An 18,591-nucleotide genomic window follows, 5' to 3' on the forward strand; every position below is an offset into this window, starting at 1 on the left:
GCGAATCTCAGGGCGAGCCTTTGAAACAGGAAGACCGGAAGAGTATCACATTCACAAGTTTCTAAGTAGATCCTACTAGTCTTTCCCAAACATTACTAGTCTACTGCCCAAACATTACGTAGAATTAAAATCCCCCCAATAAAACAGTCCTCTTAAGTCACCACCCAGTACACAGTTGGGTCTTTCTCTGTCGGGGGAAAAAGCCACGAAAATTGATCACTTGAAAATCCTACAGTGAAGAATAATTGCTGGTATTGCCCAAAGCATACGCAGTAGTAGATCAATCATAAATACTAAATTGTTTGACAGAGTCACATTAGACACCAGTTGTAACTAATAATAATGGTTTGATGCCTACAAGACCTGTGTTTGGGGTTCGTCTCAACAATAAAATGGCGCAAGTGAACTTGCAAGTTCATCTGTTTCACTTAATCACTTAATAATAATGGTTTGATTGTGATTTATTACTATTCTTGAGAGGTCTCAGCATGGGTTTTTAACATGAATGATATTTGGAGATATTCGACCCCTAGGATTTCCAACCGTAAATGAATTTTGAAAAGATAATTACATTCTGAAATTTTCTAAAATAGATGCTTCACCCCTATAAATTACGACGACTTGTATAAATTACGAGGAAATCAGAGTTAACCTTCAAGTCAAGCTGTATGGTCCATAGCTGCTTTTTCATGAGAAGACCAGCAGAGGGTGACTGACGCTTATATATTAACCTAAAAACAATGAAGCTAAAACATAAACAAATAAACCATATAATATTATGGCCAGCTCTCTGTTTAGCCTTCTTGTCCTGCTTTCTGCTGTATCTTTTGTAACAGCTCAACAAAATGTAACCAATATTATAAGCCAAGGCTCCTCTCTAAAACCAACCGGAAAGTCGCATTGGCTGTCACCTTCAGGCTTATTCGCCTTTGGATTCTATCCTCTAGGTGAAAATAACTTTAGTGTTGGAGTTTTCCTTGCTGGTCTTCCTCTGAACAAGACTGTAGTTTGGACAGCCAATCGCGACAGTCCTTATGCCTCCAAGACCGCAACCTTACGTTTAACCTTAAAGGGGGAACTCATCCTCCGAGAGCAATACTCAAATACACTAATTGTCAAACTTGATCAACATATTTCTTCTGCTTCCATGCAAGACAATGGCAACTTCGTGCTCTATGATTCCAATCAAGAAATGATCTGGCAGAGTTTTACTCACCCAACTGACTCCATGTTACCTGGTCAGTTTATTGGAGAGAACCAAGAATTGATTTCAAGCAGGTCGGAATCTGATTACTCCCCAGGAAAATTCAGACTCAAAATGCAGGTTGATTCGGACCTCGTGCAGTACCCGGTGGGTGTTCCCGACAGTCCCCAGACTGCTTACTGGGCAACTGGCACTTGGAATACATTTCACAAAAATGTGACACTGAATCTTGATACTGACGGGTATCTTTATTTGCTTCAAAATTCAGTCGACGTTATATATCCCATAACTGAAGGGTTTTTGGAGAAAGAGAGACTCTACCTCTTCAAAATTGATCCTGATGGTATACTTCGACTGTATTCGTTAAGTTTGGATGGAAAGGGCAACAGCTCATCAGTTGTATGGCAATCTTCTGAAAATAAATGCGTCCCCAGAGGAATATGTGGACCGAACTCATACTGTACTCTTAATAATGATGATGAAGCTACATGTCAATGTCCACTTGGATTTAAGTATGTTAATCCTGCCAACACAAATGACGGCTGTGTGAGGAATTATACTGCGGCTAGTTGCAATAACACGGACCATACAGTTCAATATAACATGACACAATTGCAACATGTGCAGTGGCCAACTGTCCCTGATTCTGATGAAATGATAACTAAAGAAGAGTGTGAAGCAGCTTGTTTGAAGGACTGCAAGTGTGATGCAGCCCTGTTTCATGGTAACTGCTCAAGATTAAGTTTTCCATTAGAATATGGAAGCTATGCATTGAGTGATGATAATACCATTGCCTATATCAAATATGCTTGGCCCACACCTGCAAATATGACAAGAGATAATAAAGATCAACCAGTCAATCCTGTCCTTTCCCCAGTCATTCAGGATCCTGTCCTTACCCCAGATAAGGCAAGAAATAATAAAGATCAATCAGTCATTCCAGTCCTAACCGCGGGAATTGCTGGTGGCTTAGCCTTAATGCTTGTCTTTCTTTTACTCTCACACTGGGGAGTCCGACGACACCAACAGGTGAAGAACAAGAAGCTAAAAGAGAACTATTTTCAGCAGAATGGTGGGATACTGCTACAACAATTACTTTACAAAAGTGAAAGTACTGTTGAAAAAGCCAAGATATACACAGAGGAAGAGCTAAGGAAGGCTACAAATGACTTTGATGAGAGCAATGTAATTGGTCAAGGAGGTTATGGTGTAGTTTACAAGGGAGTGGTGGATGATGCAGTTATTGCCATAAAAAAGTCCAAATTAGTAGATCGAAACCAGATTGATCATTTTATAAATGAAGTGGCCATACTTTCCCAGATAAATCATCCGAATGTTGTGAAACTCTTGGGCTGCTGCTTGGAAACTCCGGTCCCTTTACTAGTCTATGAGTTTGTGACAAACAATACACTCTTTGATCATATACATGGTGAAGGTTCTTACTCATCAATCTCGTGGGATCTGCGCCTTAAAATAGCCACAGAAACAGCTGGAGCACTTGCACACATGCATTCAGCTCCAGTTCATATCATACACAGGGATGTCAAGTCAGCTAACGTACTTCTTGATGATGAATACACTGCAAAAGTATCTGATTTTGGGGTTTCGAGGTTGCTTTCACCTGAAGAAAGTCATTTATCTACATTGGTTCAAGGGACTTTGGGGTATATAGACCCTGAATACTTTCATTCTGGGAATTTGACACATAAAAGTGATGTTTACAGTTTTGGAGCACTTCTTGTGGAGCTTTTAACTGGAGCGAAAGTTTATTCGTTCTACAGGGAAATGAAGGACAGAAATATTGGTATGTATTTTCTGTGTGCATTGGAAGATGACAGACTCCACGAGATTCTTGAACCACGGGTGAGAGAAGAGGGGCATGCCGAGCAGCTTAGAGGAGTGGCGGCGTTGAGTAAAAAATGTCTGAATATTAAAGGGGAGAATAGGCCTACAATGGCGGAAGTTAAAGAAGAGCTTGCGGAGTTGAGAATGCTTTATATCGAATATAACTCTTCATTTGATCAGATGTGACAGAGATGTTACCATTGAAGGATTTATGGACTTTACATCAGTAATAAAACATTGTAACCTTGTTTGTATTAGAATTTTTAATAATATTCATGTTAAAGAATGTTATCATTCAATGATGTATGGACTTTACAGCAGTAATGCAATATTGTAACCTTATTTGTATCCGAATTTTTGATTATATTCATAAGAATGTTATAAACGTGAAGGATTAATGCCAAACTAAGAGATTAATCCTACAATTAGCACAGACATCCGAGTCCGGAAAAAATCTCTTCAGAGACTAATGTAGCCAAACTAAGAGATTGAATGAACAATAAATGCCAGTTTTGGCCAAAGCCTACGTAGCCAGATTTTAAAAGATACCCACAAGACTTATATACCCACAAGAAATGCAAGTTGTCCTAGGCGTTAGCTCTGCTCCCAAATTACTTGATAGAGCTAGTAGAAGGTTACTTACAAGCGTGATAACCTGAGACAAGTCCAGCTCCATTGCGAATCCAAATTCAAAATCCGGGTCTATTGCGAATCCAAATCGCACAAATTGTTACAAACAGCCCTGTGTAGAACAGCATTTAGAGACTTAGGTTGGAGATTGTCTTGGCCCCTTCTCTATCATGCAAATCAAGACACCCAAATGATAGTTACCTGCATTAAGAAAAAAACTAAACTGAACACCCAGATGATCCCCAATATGTTCTCGCCCCTTCTCTATTCATGCCAATCAAGATATGCAAATGATACTTAATTACTTACGTACATAAATAAAAAGTAAACTAAACACCCGGATCATACTTGTGTATCTAGTTCTAATGTTAAATGTGTATGTAGTCAAAAATATATTAGTAAGTAAGCTAAAACACCCCAACAACAAAAAAGTACGTATTAACTATCAAAAAACATAAGGACAAAACCAAATAAACTCGCAAACATAGCACATTATTAAGCTGAACAACAAACTCCCAACGTACAACGATAGAATGTGAGTAACAAAAGCATAATCCATACAAACAAAGAAGCGTTTGCTTCATCTCATCCTTTTCAGCCTATATGCTTAAACTCTCTATTGTCATCAGCAAATTAATTGTTGACATTTCCCGATGTTCATGGTCCACTACCACTTTTGCTGCATCTAAAGTTCCCTTTACGATAACACGATTACAAGGCTTCTGACGTAGCATCTTGTTAAATGATTTCAATCAATATCAAGCAAAGCTAGAGTTTCCACAAAAGAACGAATGAGAAAAGGTGATATAGAGCCCTCCCTAAGATGGTAAAAAGGACTCAAACGATCACGAGATTCAACAAAATCATATGGTTCATGAGTATCAAGATCATATGAAATTAGATTGTTTGATTTTGCTTGTATTGGTGCACCATTGCTCCTCGTACCCACTACCTCAACCAAAACATTTTCACTTAGCTTAACACTCATCTTCTTCTTCTAGGAATCCAGATTTATCCTCTCACCATTCAATACCCACATGTCCAAATGAGAAGTCCAAAAATCTTCATCCCAATCATCCACATCTTCCTCAACAAAAGTAAGCAATAGATTGACCGAATGAAAAAATAATAGGACTCCAAAGTTGGCGTTTATGACGAACCATGTAGTTAGGCACCGCAACATATCCCGGTACATTTGTCTTTGTATCAAAGTACATAAGAGCATCTCCAATGCATTACACTATTTTTGGGTGAAATTTACACCAAAAAGATGTAAAAATTACCCTATTTTCATATTCATCTCCAACCCACAGACACTAAATCTTACACCTCTCTTCTACTATATAGATTATTTTATTACTAGAATACAAAATAAAAGTATAAAAGTAAAATAAAGTTAGTAGGATACAAACGAAATAATTTTGTTTTAGGTATGGAGAACAAGGCTAATGTTGGCATTAACAAAAACTCTAAAAATTTGGTGTGACACCAAAAATGGTGTAACTTTTGGTGCAACACCAAAATGGCGTAAGGTTTAGAGCTTGGCTGAAGAAGAATTTTACACCAAAATGGTGTTAAAGTATAAATTTGAAGTTGGGTTGGAGATGGTCCAACTGATATGCCACATCATAATTAAACCCTACCCAAAATGCAGTACCATTAACAAACACTGACTCGTAAGAACATATTTTATCAACAAAAACCTTATCTTTGGCTAATTTCCTTCCAAGAATTAGTGTTTAGACTATAAACACCAATTTTGACTGAGTGCTGGTACTGGAAATACGGGTTATGATTAAGGGCGTAGATGTACATGCATTCGACAATTAAATAATACATACAAATTTGAAATTTGGGCCCTTCCTAATACTTGTTTATATTTCTGAGTTTAATGTTTAAAGTCTAGAATGAAATTGTGAAAAACCCTATTATTTTGTTTTGATAATCAGCAACTAGAGATGCATTATGTTGTTGATCCAATGGATGTGAGGTTGGTTTTTAAGGGTCCTGATCATAGAAAATGTGAGAAGAAAAAGAAGAAGGGCATTAATGTCGTTGCTCCTGCCGATTGGAAGCATTCTATGCAAGCTTATGGGAATTATCCTACATTATAGATGAAGATGTATTTAGTATGAAGATTAATGAGATGAATTAAATTTGTTTGTATTATTTAATTGTTGAATGCAACACTCCCAAAACTTCCATTGTTTATTGGCTTCAGCAAACAAAAGAGCTTCTGAAAGCACTTAAAAACTTAGGTGCATCCTTCGACAACCTAAAATGTGTCTTCATTTGGGAGACATTAATCTTCATTAAATTCATCTTCATCTCTAGTGTAAGTGAATTCCAATAAGGCGGCACAGAGTGCTTCCAATCAGCAGAAGCAGCGACATTAATGACCTTCTTCCATTTCCTATGATCAGGACCCTTTAAAACCAACCCCACATCCATTGGACCATCAACAAAATGCATCTCTAGTTGTTGATTTTCAAAAAAAAAAAATTTTTTTTCACAATTTCATTCTAGGGTTTAAACATTGAACTTGTAAATCTAACATATATATAACCGAAGATAAAATCATATAAATATATGTTTGTTTGTTTGTCTGTATTGAAGAAAAGAAAAGAAGTACTTACAATCAATCAGGAGACGCAGCTAATTTTGAAAATAAACAGGTACTATGAAATGCCCAAATTTCAAATTTGTATGTATTATTTAATTGTCGAATGCGTGTAGTGTGTAACGTACGCCCCTAATTTGTATGTTTCCGGGATAACACTAGATTTTCCAACAAGAGGGTTCCACAAATAGATATCGCAATTGTAATCAAATTCAAATTCATCATTGAGCATAGTAGACGAACAAAATAAACCATTTGCGTCTTCATACCTGGATTTATTAGGCAAGTCATATGAAGAGTGAAATGTGCAATATTTTCGACAATGTAAATCATCAGAACGTACTGTGTAATAATTGGTAATGGTATCAGTAAAAATCAAGGACTTAGAATTCATGTGTGCAGTAAGAATTTGATTGGAGTGGAGAGAAATAAACACAGGGGATCTAACGAGAGAATACCATGATTTTTGATATTGAGCTGTTATATCACGCTCTTAATCATTATAATTTTTAAATACATGCATTTGATGCATTTGATATTTGGAATTAACAATTTTCGGCAAAATTTGCCGCCGATAAAATAATTGATCGATTTGATAAATTATCAATAAATTATTTAACTTTTAAAATTGTTAATAAATTATAAATTGGTATGTCAACCGGATAGTTTAAATTTTTAAAATATATAAATATCATTAAAAGGCTATAAATTTCTAGTATCCTAGAAATATAACAGTACTCAATGAAGCATCACATAACTTGTTCAATATCCGCAAATGAATTTTAAAGTGCCATAAATATTACACTTCTTTAACAAATTTAACAGAAAATTAGAGAAGAAAGATCAATCACCAACCAAGAGCATCAATAATTCCCAGAACCACATCACAAATATGCTTGAAACTATCCTCTCTGAGTGCCAGCTCTTTAGGATAAACAAGTTTTGGGTTTTGCTTAAATGCATTGTGACAAGCATTTGGATAATCTGCAGCTGCCATGACATTCATGTATGCATAATCATACGATTCGTCTTCTAAATTCTGCAGTGATGATTTCAGAGCATCCCCTGCATAAGAGTACTTTAGTGCACAGTCCTTCAGGACCATTTTCATTACTGCATCTTTGTTGTTGGCATTTTTTGGTTGAGTTAGTTGGGAGGACAAGTAAGAATTTGTTGAAGTTGCATTAGCCATTCCAATTTTCACCATTATAACTGCCAATCCTTTCGTATCGGCTATGAGACTTGTGGAGTCAGATTTGAGAGAGGATAGACAGAGGTCATAGTACTTGGTGGTTTTGCAGGTTCTTTGGATTAAATCAGCGTCTCCATTCACAAAAGGAAAAGGTTGATGGAAGAAGTGAGTGAATGAAATGGAAATAAGAAGTACCAAGAAGTATCGAAATTTAGCCATCACTAATGTCAACAAACTCTTGGAAGCAAGTGTAAGTGATAAGAATAAAGGGAGAAAGCTGAAATGACAAGATGAGACTTTCTTTCCCCCACCCTTGCTTTATATGTAGTTTGCTCTCTTTTAAAGTGAGAGCTAACTTTTCTCTAATTCGTGTTTCATTTTTCTTAAACTCGGGGTCTTCCTGAAAACAGTCTCTCTACTTTTTAGTAGGAACGAGTTTTGCATACATCTTATTCACCGAGACCTTGACTCTGCTTCCACATATACTATATGCATAATCTCATTAACATTGTTGTTAGTTCCATGGCTAAGGGATAAGCACTATTGTTAAATGTTCAGGTTTTCTTAATCTAGTGAAGGTATAGAAAATAAACACTCTATTATTATTGTAAATTGGTGGTTGGCCAGGGATTAGAATAGTCACATTTGATGTACTAAGAATATTGTGTTGCTTATTTAGATTTTTTTTTAAAAGAAAAGGGTTGTGGTGGAAGATAACGAACTTTACGACAATCTTTGGAAGGTAGGGCAGCTACCAAAATGAGTTCACGAGACCCTTATGCAGTCATATTCAAGTATTGAAGAAATTTGTACATATTGACACTAGAAGCCACAAGTTCTTGACATTTGATCCATGGGACATGGCAGAGACAGTAGAATGTGGACCCTCCAATTACTGGATTATACTACACTTGCAAAGATAGAATAGCAATTTGACCATTGGACATTCTTTGAGCCATGATTTCAAGTTTGGAATTACTGCAGGAGTTTCTGCAACTCCTTTATACATTTCGCAGTGTTCAATGAATTTTTGGAAAGATGAGTGACCTATCTATTGACATTGGATTCTTCGCGATTGTCGACTCAAAACCCTATCTGTTTATTTACTTGATAGGTTTTTTGATCCTACAACTTGAAGGTCATCTCAGAAATCCTCAATAAAATAAGGAGTTTAAAAGCAGCATGCATTTACATATATAGATTATAGTTCCTGTTTGATAAGGGTCCTGATTTGCATGTAAGCTAGATTGCCAGCTGATACTGTACAAAATACTTGGGCCTAAACTAAATCAGGTCCTATCCAACCACAAAGCTCCACAGTCAAATGTGTGTCCAGAGTTCGTGAAGCATGCATAAACCCTCTGGCCTCTACCACCTGACAAAAACTACTGATCACATCTCTTGACTAAGAAGATTGGTACTCTACTAATATGCTACCTGCAAGGCCGGACCTAAAATATCCGCCGCTGACATGCCACAGTCGCATCAGATGCAACTTAGTTATTGCAGGACCATCCGAACCCTCCACGTAGCAGCTCTTGAGTGTTAAAATCAAAAGCTTGAGTTCCACTCTAACTCCAGACTTTTCCAAAATTGCATTACTGATTATAACCCCCAAATTGCGGTTGCAGTTTGCATAGCCATCCTAGACTAAATGGCAATGATAATTTTCCACAGACACGCGCTGAATTGAATATTCTGAATGTGAAGATCTAGATAGAATGTTTAAGAACGCATTCTATAATTTTGCATCTCTTGAGACTTGACCAAGTACAATAATAAGACTTTTACAGTAATATTCCTACTAGTCCTATCAATATCATCTTTTCTTAATATAAAAAGTATAGCTATGAGCTAGTTTCAAGTATTAGCTTAAAGACTATCAGCTAGTTTAAAGTATTTAGCTTAAAGACTATCAGCTAGTTTTAAGTATATAGCTTAAAGTACAGTGGGAGAGTAGTGTTAGCAATCTTGTACGATAAAGACATTGTTATATATATATATATATTGAATATATAACTACTTCACAAAAACATTGTTAATTCTTAAATCACATAAGCATATGAGAATTAACAATTAAATTAGGAGAAGGGTTTGAGAAAACAAACAGAGATTGGATTTAATCTCGAGTCCAGAAAATTGTCTCCTTAAAGCAGTTTCGCCCCGCACCAAACTTGAACTGAGCCCGAGAACTATCACCGGAATATTGGAAAAATTTAAGACTAAAGAGACCGAGAATGAAAGAGATGCCTCTTATTTCCTCGACTTAATAAAACTGGTGCCCTAATACTCTATTTATAAAGAGAGGTTTGAAAGAACTTGTTTTTCTTTTCGATGTGGTACATGGTATTTATAAGAAAAACTAAGGAATAGGTTTGTGCTACTCTCGATGTGGTACAAAACCACTTTTCATATTAAAAGGTAAAACTTTGGAACATCAGTTCTCATTCACCTTTTAACTCATTTTGAGCGTGTTAATATGCGTTGGAATCCCCTCGAAGAGAAGAATACGTTCCAATAAATACACACCACTAACACATAATGTGTCTCACTCATATAGAGTCTCAAAATGATTGACAACTTAGTCTAAAATACTAAGTTTGTCCAACAATCCCCCACAAATGAGATTGATGGTCCAGTAGCACGCACCATATAGACAGACAGACGCGGAGCTTGACTTGGTGATAGTTCCGGCGGTCGGATATAGCATACGATAGGTAGAGAATGCTCCTTGAACCTTCGCTCGAATAAGTATATCGACTTTACTGGTAGACAGTATGACGCGATGTCCTTGAACTGTTCGACCGTTTGTGTAAACGATGACATACTCATCACTATATCTTTCCTGACTCATTCAGTTCTCATGATTATGTCCATTTGGGCCATGAAACATCGTCTTGGTTCTGCAAGAGTTTCTAAAGAATTTTGCCTCGCAATTCTCCTTTGAAGCGGCCATACTTCTCTCTTACATAGGTGATCTTTATCTTATAGAGTAACCCGCGTTTACTTAACCGAATATTATGTATTCAAACTTGAAATCCCTGTATTTGTCAAAGATCATTAAAAGCATAAAGTTTAACCTCGTACCTTACGGGTCTCACTGTTTCATCATCATAGAAATAGGCCAGGGGTTACCCCCACAGTGATTTGGTCATCATGATTTAGTTGTCCCATTGAACCAAGTTCTTGGGATCTCCAGTCAGCAAGGTTGGGTGTCCACCATGACGCCGTTAAGCAATAGGCAACGCCCATTCCTCTCGATGATTTGACAACTATCTCTCGGTCTAACTAGATTCCCTTGGCTTAAACAGATTCGCTCAGTTTAACCATCTGGTTAGTGGATCCAAACATTATCATTTAACTTTACATAGTCAATCATGATAATTCTCGTTGAGAATAGTTGTTTAATGGTATTATGTCCTCATCATAGATGTGAGACATACCATTTCATACACAATAACGTGATCTCCCAATTTGCATATTGATTACACGATATATGCATATTGAAGACACATTTTCCTTGTCATTTAGGAATATCCTTACAAAGTGGCTACTCGGCCTTTTAACTGCATTTATTTTATGCACCAGACTCGTATTCCATCATGAATCGAGCTAAGTTTAGGATTTCCATGACACGACTGCTAAGTGTGAAATGTATTCTCGAATGACTTTTAAGTTCTTAAAGTCAAATATCTAATTTACATACTATATTCACATAGTACAATTAGATATCTTTCGTATTGAAGTCCAAGCTCACGAGCACATATCATACACCTTAAATCTCATTGCAATCACTTCCAAGTGACCAATTTCCATTGTACTCGTGCATCTACCCAGTTTACCAACTGTGTAGCCTATGTCTAATTTTGTACAATTTTAAAAAGTACAACAGACTTGCAATCCTTCTTGAGAGATCCTTGTTCATCTACGCTTGGATATATATAAATCCATTCCAGCTATGACAACTTTAGCTTCGTTGACCTCTTCAAAATTCACATCACCAACATGTGACATGTATCATCTAAAACTTTTAAAGTCACGAAGATTGTAATCTTCAAATCAAAACTTTTCAATCTCATCAAGATTTTCAGAGATGATCCTCTTGTCATTACTTCTCGTAATGATCAGATCACTCACATGCAATCAATTATGACTTGCATATCATGTGTAAATAACACATGCACACTTGTCAATTCTCTGATTTTGAATCAGTTTGACATCTCATATTGACATATTTCATATTTATGAAATAACTTTACTAGTTATTACTTAAGGCTTCACTTGTTATTGATATTACCAGCTTTTAGCGTCCCAAAAACCAGCAATTTCAGTTTGCATCATTACCGAGTTTAAGCGTCCTTAAACTGGCAATCCTTATTCACATAGCAACCAATATTGAGCGTCCTCAAAATGGCAACCATGTCATTTATTTGAAGCCATTGCTTATCATAGCAATATCAAATTTAATATGCCATTATTTCGTGTCAATGTTGTTTCACTCAACATGATCACCGAAAATACAGATTTTCTACTCTTGCTTTATCTAGAGCAACCCTCGGGTTCACGTAAATAGATATTTCTCCAAATATCTATTTAGAAAGACCATCTCAATGTTCATTGATGCACTTTTAAATTTCACAATACGATAATTTTAGTATCATCTTAATGAACCTTATTCTCAAAACTCGAGAATATTTCATAAATTATATAAGGTCATCACTTTCGACTGTAATATTTTTGTATCAGTCTGACCTTATACTTCCTTCAGACCCAGATATATTTTCCCAATTTAAAAATTCATTTGGGTCCTAATGCTTCTATCTCGTAAGAAGATCTATATATTTTTTTAAACAAGATTCTGTCAAACAGAACCACTCTCTCTATTTCTTAACATCCTTTCCCCCACAAAGGACATAGAGAGAACATGCACAATCCATTTTCTAGTACACGTGCTAGAAAATCTTGATTTATTGACTCTCAGTAATAGTCAAATTTTCTCTTGATATATTCACTTATCAAGAAATTATACGTGAAGCACATTGCTTCTATTAAATTTACGAGTTCACCTTCAAGCAAATTATCAAGACATTCGGGACTAGCAATTATCCAAGTCTTTTGCTCTCTGCAGGTTCATCCTCACATTCATCCAATAACTCGTAAGTTCATTTAGATGACTTTTAATTACAGATCTACTAGGATCTACTAGCTTATCGCATAAGCATTCCTAAACTCTGTAATAGTATTCTTACGAATCTCAAAAATTAGATTCATATATCGGATATTATTAGACTCAACCATTGTCTATGTATCCATCCAAAATATCTCAATTGATTTTGGATCTCATACTACCAACAGAGGTATTGATATCAAGTTTCGAGATACCCCCACATTTCAATTATTTTCAAGAATGTTTCATTACATTCCACTATTCATAGAAAATTCAATAATTTTCTATTTTAGATACCCCACAATTTTAATATTTTACAGAATGTCAGAAAATATTCCAAAACTAATAGGAAATTTAATTATTTCCTTCTGTGGTATCATGTTTAAGGAACGATTAGCCCTTCGTAACTAATATCCTCAAATTCAGTGATAGTCTGAGCTGATCACAATCGTTTTGCATCTTTTTCAGAGCGCAACTCAAGTCTGCATCTACTCCATTTATATAATGCGAGTAAGGTGCAACGACCTCATGAATATTCACGTTGCAAACAGAATTTGCCCGGTGATTATTCATCATCAAATTTATTCACAACCATCTTAATTATCTGTATTAAGTTGGATTTACCCTTGAGTTTATAGAGCACACATCTCTCTATTTAGCTTCAATATTGACTCGAATACGAGTACGAGTGACAAATGTTTTACTATCAAACTAGACAGTAAACACGTATCGTGTCACTACCTCTCATCTGAGCAGGTTTTACGTTATTCATTAAAACCTATAAGATTTTAATATCATGTTAAAAGAACTTCCCGTAGTTCTTATCATTAAAAATTCAATTACCGAATTTCTCGAAAATATTTACATGGTTCACACGAACCTACATTTATGGCTCACCTACTGGTACAACCAGAAAAGGCCCAAGGAAGAACATAAATCTTCAATAAACCCACATTCAGTGATCCTTGATCAACTGATGCGTTAGGGTTAACAACTTTTCGGATTCTCTCCGAAGTTCAGCATAAATTCTGATATCAATATTCGCCGTATTAAGTATCACATGGATCACTATAATAGGCTCGTGTGTCACTGCCGCAGCAGACCGACACCAACACGTGAAATTACTATTTAACTGGAGGAAAAATCCAACCAGAAAAATATAATTTATGTGCCGACCCATAACCTGTACTCCAGGCCCATTAGGTTTTTTAATGTGGAGAATCCTGAGCAATTGTAAATCTGGTTCACTTCAGCTGCCCACCTCGTCACATTATTTAACAACAAACATGTTACTGCATTCTATCCAGTATTACAAGTTTGTGATATAACTCCATTATTAAAGATTAAACAATAATAATTGATGCTTTATCATCACTCAACAATGATTAAAAAATTAATCACCAAATAATCAAGTTCCATCATGAAGGGTCACATTTATGTAGTCATATCATTTAATTGCATAGCAATATCATGTTATGAACTTGCAAACATGCATGTAAACTATAGCATATATGATTCTTGTATCAGTGTACTAATAATTCCAAAATCAATTCAGAATTAAGAAATCAATCACCATGTTAACAAAACATAATAAGCTATCCATTAATAGCAAAAACATGGACGAATTATAAATTTGGGTTTAATCTACCAATTTATAATGATCAACCCGAAAGAGATGTCACCAAATATGTCCACTTGAATATAAGTTGATCATAAATCAATAACCATTAAAGCATCAATAGCCTTATAAGAAACCAATTATCCAACAACTTTGTGCTTACTTTTGCCTCGTACCTGTTATGCTTAAACAAAACACCACTTAAAATCAAATTTATATTAATTTCAAGCACATGGCAACAAGTGATCAAAGAAATTAACGCACTAAATTTAATTTAATTAATGAGGCAAATAATGGCCACTCATATACCCATAAATAAATCCAATTTAAACAATCAAATTGACTTTTGCGTCTACTCACAAGAAAGTATGAAAATTGAAGAAAACTGCTTTAAGATTGTTAGCAATCTTGTACGATAAAGACATTGTTATATATATATATATTGAATGTATAACTACTTCACAAAAACATTGTTAATTCTTAAATCACATAAGCATATGAGAATTAACAATTAAATTAGGAGAAGGGTTTGAGAAAACAAACAGAGATTGGATTTAATCTCGAGTCCAGAAAACTGTCTCCTTAAAGCAGTTTCGCCCCGCACCATCCGTGTTTAGCGACCTGCTTCCCAGGATAAAACGAGATACTAGTATAATCGATAGATCGAATATACTCTCAGCGAACTTGAACTGAGCCCGAGAACTATCACCGGAATATTGGAATAATTTAAGACTAAAAAGACCGAGAATGAAAGAGATGACTCTTATTTCCTCGACTTAATAAAACTGGTGCCCTAAGACTCTATTTATAAAGAGAGGCTTGAAAGGACTTGTTTTTCTTTTCGATGTGGTACATGGTATTTATAAGAAAAACTAAGGAATAGGTTTGTGCTACTCTCGATGTGGTACAAAACCACTTTTCATATTAAAAGGTAAAACTTTGGAACATCAGTTCTCATTCACCTTTTAACTCATTTTGAGCGTGTTAATATGCGTTGGAATCCCCTCGAAGAGAAGAATACGTTCCAATAAATACACACCACTAACACATAATGTGTCTCACTCATATAGAATCCCAAAATGATTGACAACTTAGTCTAAAATACTAAGTTTGTCCAACAAGTAGATCATTTCATAATTAACTGGGGGATTGATCATTTCATAATTAGCTGACTCCAAAAATATTCAATTGGTATTACTTGAAGAAACAAATGTTAAAGAAAGTTGAGAGAACTGCATTCCAGCTCCAAAAATAGCTTTCCACAAAGTCTTCGTCCTGGTCTTCGTCTTCTATTGCTCACTAACGTGCTCGTATTGCACCCCACATAATAGTACTAATAGATTCTGATGTGCACCTAATGCATGTACAACCGGGGCCGAACCTGAATATACCACATGAAGTAGTTGTCACCATTCAAGAGTTGTTTTTTCTTGGAAGGAGATGTGTAGATACCGGCACCATCACTACTTAACTCCTAAATTGCTACAACAAAAGAACATAAACAAAAGCAAATCAACAACAAAAAATTGAGACCACTTAATGGCCAATTATCTCTTTGTTCTTCTTCTGCTGGTGTCTGCTACATATTTTGTATCAGCTCAAGAAAGACAATCTGACATTAGACTCGGCTCGTCTTTAACGCCAATTGCTAGAAGAAACTCTTCTTGGTTGTCACCTTCTGGCTTATTTGCCTTTGGATTTTATCCACAAGGAGATGATCGCTATGGTGTTGGAATTTTCCTTGCAGGATTTCAGAACCAAACCGTAGTTTGGACAGCCAACCGAGATGATCCTCCTGTCTCCCACAATGTAACGTTGTGTTTAACTCCAGATGGAAGGCTAATCCTCCAAGAATCTCAAGCCTTAGTTAAAGATGTTGTCACGCTTGATGACCAGTCTATTTCTTTTGCTTCCATGAAAGACTCCGGAAACTTTGTGCTTTATGATTCTAACAAAACTATCATTTGGCAGAGCTTTGATCATCCAACCGACACCATCTTACCTGGTCAGCAACTTATAATGGAACAAGAATTAGTTTCTAGCATGTCGAAATCTAATCATTCCACAGGGTTATTCCGACTCAAAATGCAGAGTGATTCGAACCTTGTCCAGTACCCGGTGGATACTATGGATAGTGCCTCGAATGCTTACTGGGCAAGTAACACTAATGGAGAAGGGATAGATGTGACACTTAATCTTGATTCTGATGGATACCTTTATCTGCTTAACAATTCATTCCCCTTCCTTGAGAATCCAACTGACAGGTCTTCTGTCCTAAAGAATCTAACCGATGAATTTTCCAAGAAACGGAGATTTTACCTCATGAAAGTTGATCCTGATGGCATCTTTCGACTGTACTCGTTCAGTTTGAATAGGGAAGAAAGCAGCTCATCAATTGAATGGGAATCTTCCAATAACAGATGTGACCCCAAAGGATTATGTGGAATGAACGGATACTGTATTCTCAACGGTACTGAACCTAATTGTAAATGTCCACCTGGATTCATTTACACTAGTTCTGGCAACTGGGCTGCAGGCTGTCACAGGAGCATTAGTTTTACTACTGAAGATTGTGACAAGAAGCTGCACCAATCCTATATGACTCAATTGCTCAATACTACGTGGGGCAACGAACCTTATCCTGTCATAAAAAACATTACGGAAGAAGAATGTAAAGCAAAATGTTTAGAGAACTGTGAATGTGATGCAGCCTTCTTCAAAGATGGGTTTTGCAGTCAAGCAAGTCTTCCATTGAGATACGGGAGACAAATCTCGAATGATCAAATGATTGCCTATATCAAGTTGGCTTTGCCCCCTCCCGAAGAAGTCACAAAAGATAATAGCGATCATAAATCAATCATTCTAGTTTTAACTGCAGGTAACCATTTATAATTCAAGATAAATAAAATTACATGATCAGCATGAAACTAAGTTTAAATATTTTAGCATAGCCTAAGCTTCTGTTTGATGAGATATTCTTCTGTGCAGGAATTGGAGCTGGCTTAATTGCGATGCTTGTTTTTCTTTTGGTCTCGTACTGGGGAGTCAGGCAGAGGAATAACAAAAAGCTCAAAGAAAACTTTTTCAAGCAAAACGGTGGTATAATGCTAAGACAACTACTAAACAAAAGTGAAAGCACTGCGGAGAGAGCCAAAATATATACAGAGGAAGAGCTGAAGAAGGCTACAAATAACTACGACGAGAGCAATGTCATTGGTCAAGGAGGTTATGGCACAGTTTATAAGGGGATGGTAGCTAATACAGTTGTTGCCATCAAAAGGTCTAAAGTAGTTGATCGAAGCCAAATCGATCAGTTTGTAAATGAAGTTATTATACTTTCTCAGATTAATCATCCGAATGTTGTGAAACTCTTAGGTTGTTGCTTGGAAACTCCAGTCCCCTTACTAGTATATGAATTTGTAACGAACAACACACTTTTTCATCATATTCATGATGAAGGGTGTGCCTCATCAATACCATGGGGCATGCGTCTAAGAATAGCTACAGAAACTGCTGGAGCACTCGCGCATATGCATTCAGCTCCTGTGCACATCATACACAGGGATGTCAAGTCAGCCAACATACTTCTAGACGATGAATACACTGCAAAAGTGTCTGATTTCGGGGTTTCTAGGTTGTTTTCTCTGGGAGAAACTCAGTTAGCCACATTGGTGCAAGGGACCTTGGGATACATAGACCCTGAATACTTTCATTCAGGGATTTTGACAAAGAAAAGCGACGTTTACAGCTTTGGAATAGTGCTTCTGGAGCTCTTAACTGGAGCGAATGTTGTCTCATTCTTCAGAGAAGAGAAAGACAGAAATTTAAGCATGTATTTCTTGTCTGCAATGGAAGAGGATCGACTCCATGAGATTCTTGAACCCCGGGTAAGAAAAGAAGGCCATGCTGAGCAGCTTAGAGGAGTGGCAGAGTTAGCGAAGAGATGCCTGAGAATTAAAGGAGACAAAAGGCCTACAATGAAGGAAGTTGAAGAAGAGCTTGTGAAGTTGAGAGAGTTGAACATCGAAAATCACTCTTGGATTGAGATTGGACCAAATGTAGAAGAGATAGAGCCTTTACTTGAGGAGATTACAGAGCTATATGACAGTAATTCAACTTCTGGTTTTCATAGTATCAATGTGCCTGTTAATCAGAGCAGATAAAAGGTCTATATTACAAGAAAGTCAAATAAGAGCTTGTCTTGCTTATGACATGCTTGTTTCATATGTTGTAATCACATGACTGTTTGTTAATATGCTAGAGCATAAGGTGCGTATATTTTATCAAGTACCGCAATAAAAAAAGAATTTAAGTG

At 36.3% G+C, this 18,591-nt stretch overlaps 3 protein-coding genes across 3 annotated transcripts; 2 read left to right on the forward strand and 1 right to left on the reverse strand.

Moving 5' to 3' along the window:
• The first annotated feature begins 458 nt into the window (after window positions 1-458).
• Window positions 459-3,426, forward strand: LOC141670791 (G-type lectin S-receptor-like serine/threonine-protein kinase LECRK3). Its single transcript, XM_074476790.1, has one exon. The coding sequence runs from the start codon at window positions 779-781 to the stop codon at window positions 3,233-3,235; it is 2,457 nt and encodes an 818-aa protein (XP_074332891.1). The 5' UTR covers window positions 459-778; the 3' UTR covers window positions 3,236-3,426.
• Window positions 3,427-7,041: 3,615 nt separating this feature from the next.
• LOC141670542 (cell wall / vacuolar inhibitor of fructosidase 2-like) lies at window positions 7,042-7,837 on the reverse strand. The gene has a single exon (XM_074476436.1). The coding sequence runs from the start codon at window positions 7,708-7,710 to the stop codon at window positions 7,147-7,149; it is 564 nt and encodes a 187-aa protein (XP_074332537.1). The 5' UTR covers window positions 7,711-7,837; the 3' UTR covers window positions 7,042-7,146.
• A 7,695-nt stretch (window positions 7,838-15,532) lies between these two features.
• On the forward strand, window positions 15,533-18,591 carry LOC141674027 (wall-associated receptor kinase 5-like). The gene is made up of 2 exons (XM_074480754.1): window positions 15,533-17,154; window positions 17,265-18,591. The coding sequence occupies exons 1-2, from the start codon at window positions 15,816-15,818 to the stop codon at window positions 18,437-18,439; spliced, it is 2,514 nt and encodes an 837-aa protein (XP_074336855.1). The 5' UTR covers window positions 15,533-15,815; the 3' UTR covers window positions 18,440-18,591.

The sequence above is a fragment of the Apium graveolens genome, chromosome 7 (assembly GCF_009905375.1).
Source record: "Apium graveolens cultivar Ventura chromosome 7, ASM990537v1, whole genome shotgun sequence".
In the NCBI taxonomy this organism is placed as follows: domain Eukaryota; kingdom Viridiplantae; phylum Streptophyta; class Magnoliopsida; order Apiales; family Apiaceae; genus Apium; species Apium graveolens.

Excerpts from the sequence above, each read along its gene's own strand:
- LOC141674027 (XM_074480754.1), top strand. The coding sequence starts at position 15,816 with ATGGCCAATTATCTCTTTGTTCTTCTTCTGCTGGTGTCTGCTACATAT. Across the intron at positions 17,155-17,264 it reads CATTCTAGTTTTAACTGCAG|GAATTGGAGCTGGCTTAATT; the intron begins GTAACCATTTAT and ends TCTTCTGTGCAG.
- LOC141670791 (XM_074476790.1), top strand. The coding sequence starts at position 779 with ATGGCCAGCTCTCTGTTTAGCCTTCTTGTCCTGCTTTCTGCTGTATCT.
- LOC141670542 (XM_074476436.1), bottom strand. The coding sequence starts at position 7,710 with ATGGCTAAATTTCGATACTTCTTGGTACTTCTTATTTCCATTTCATTC.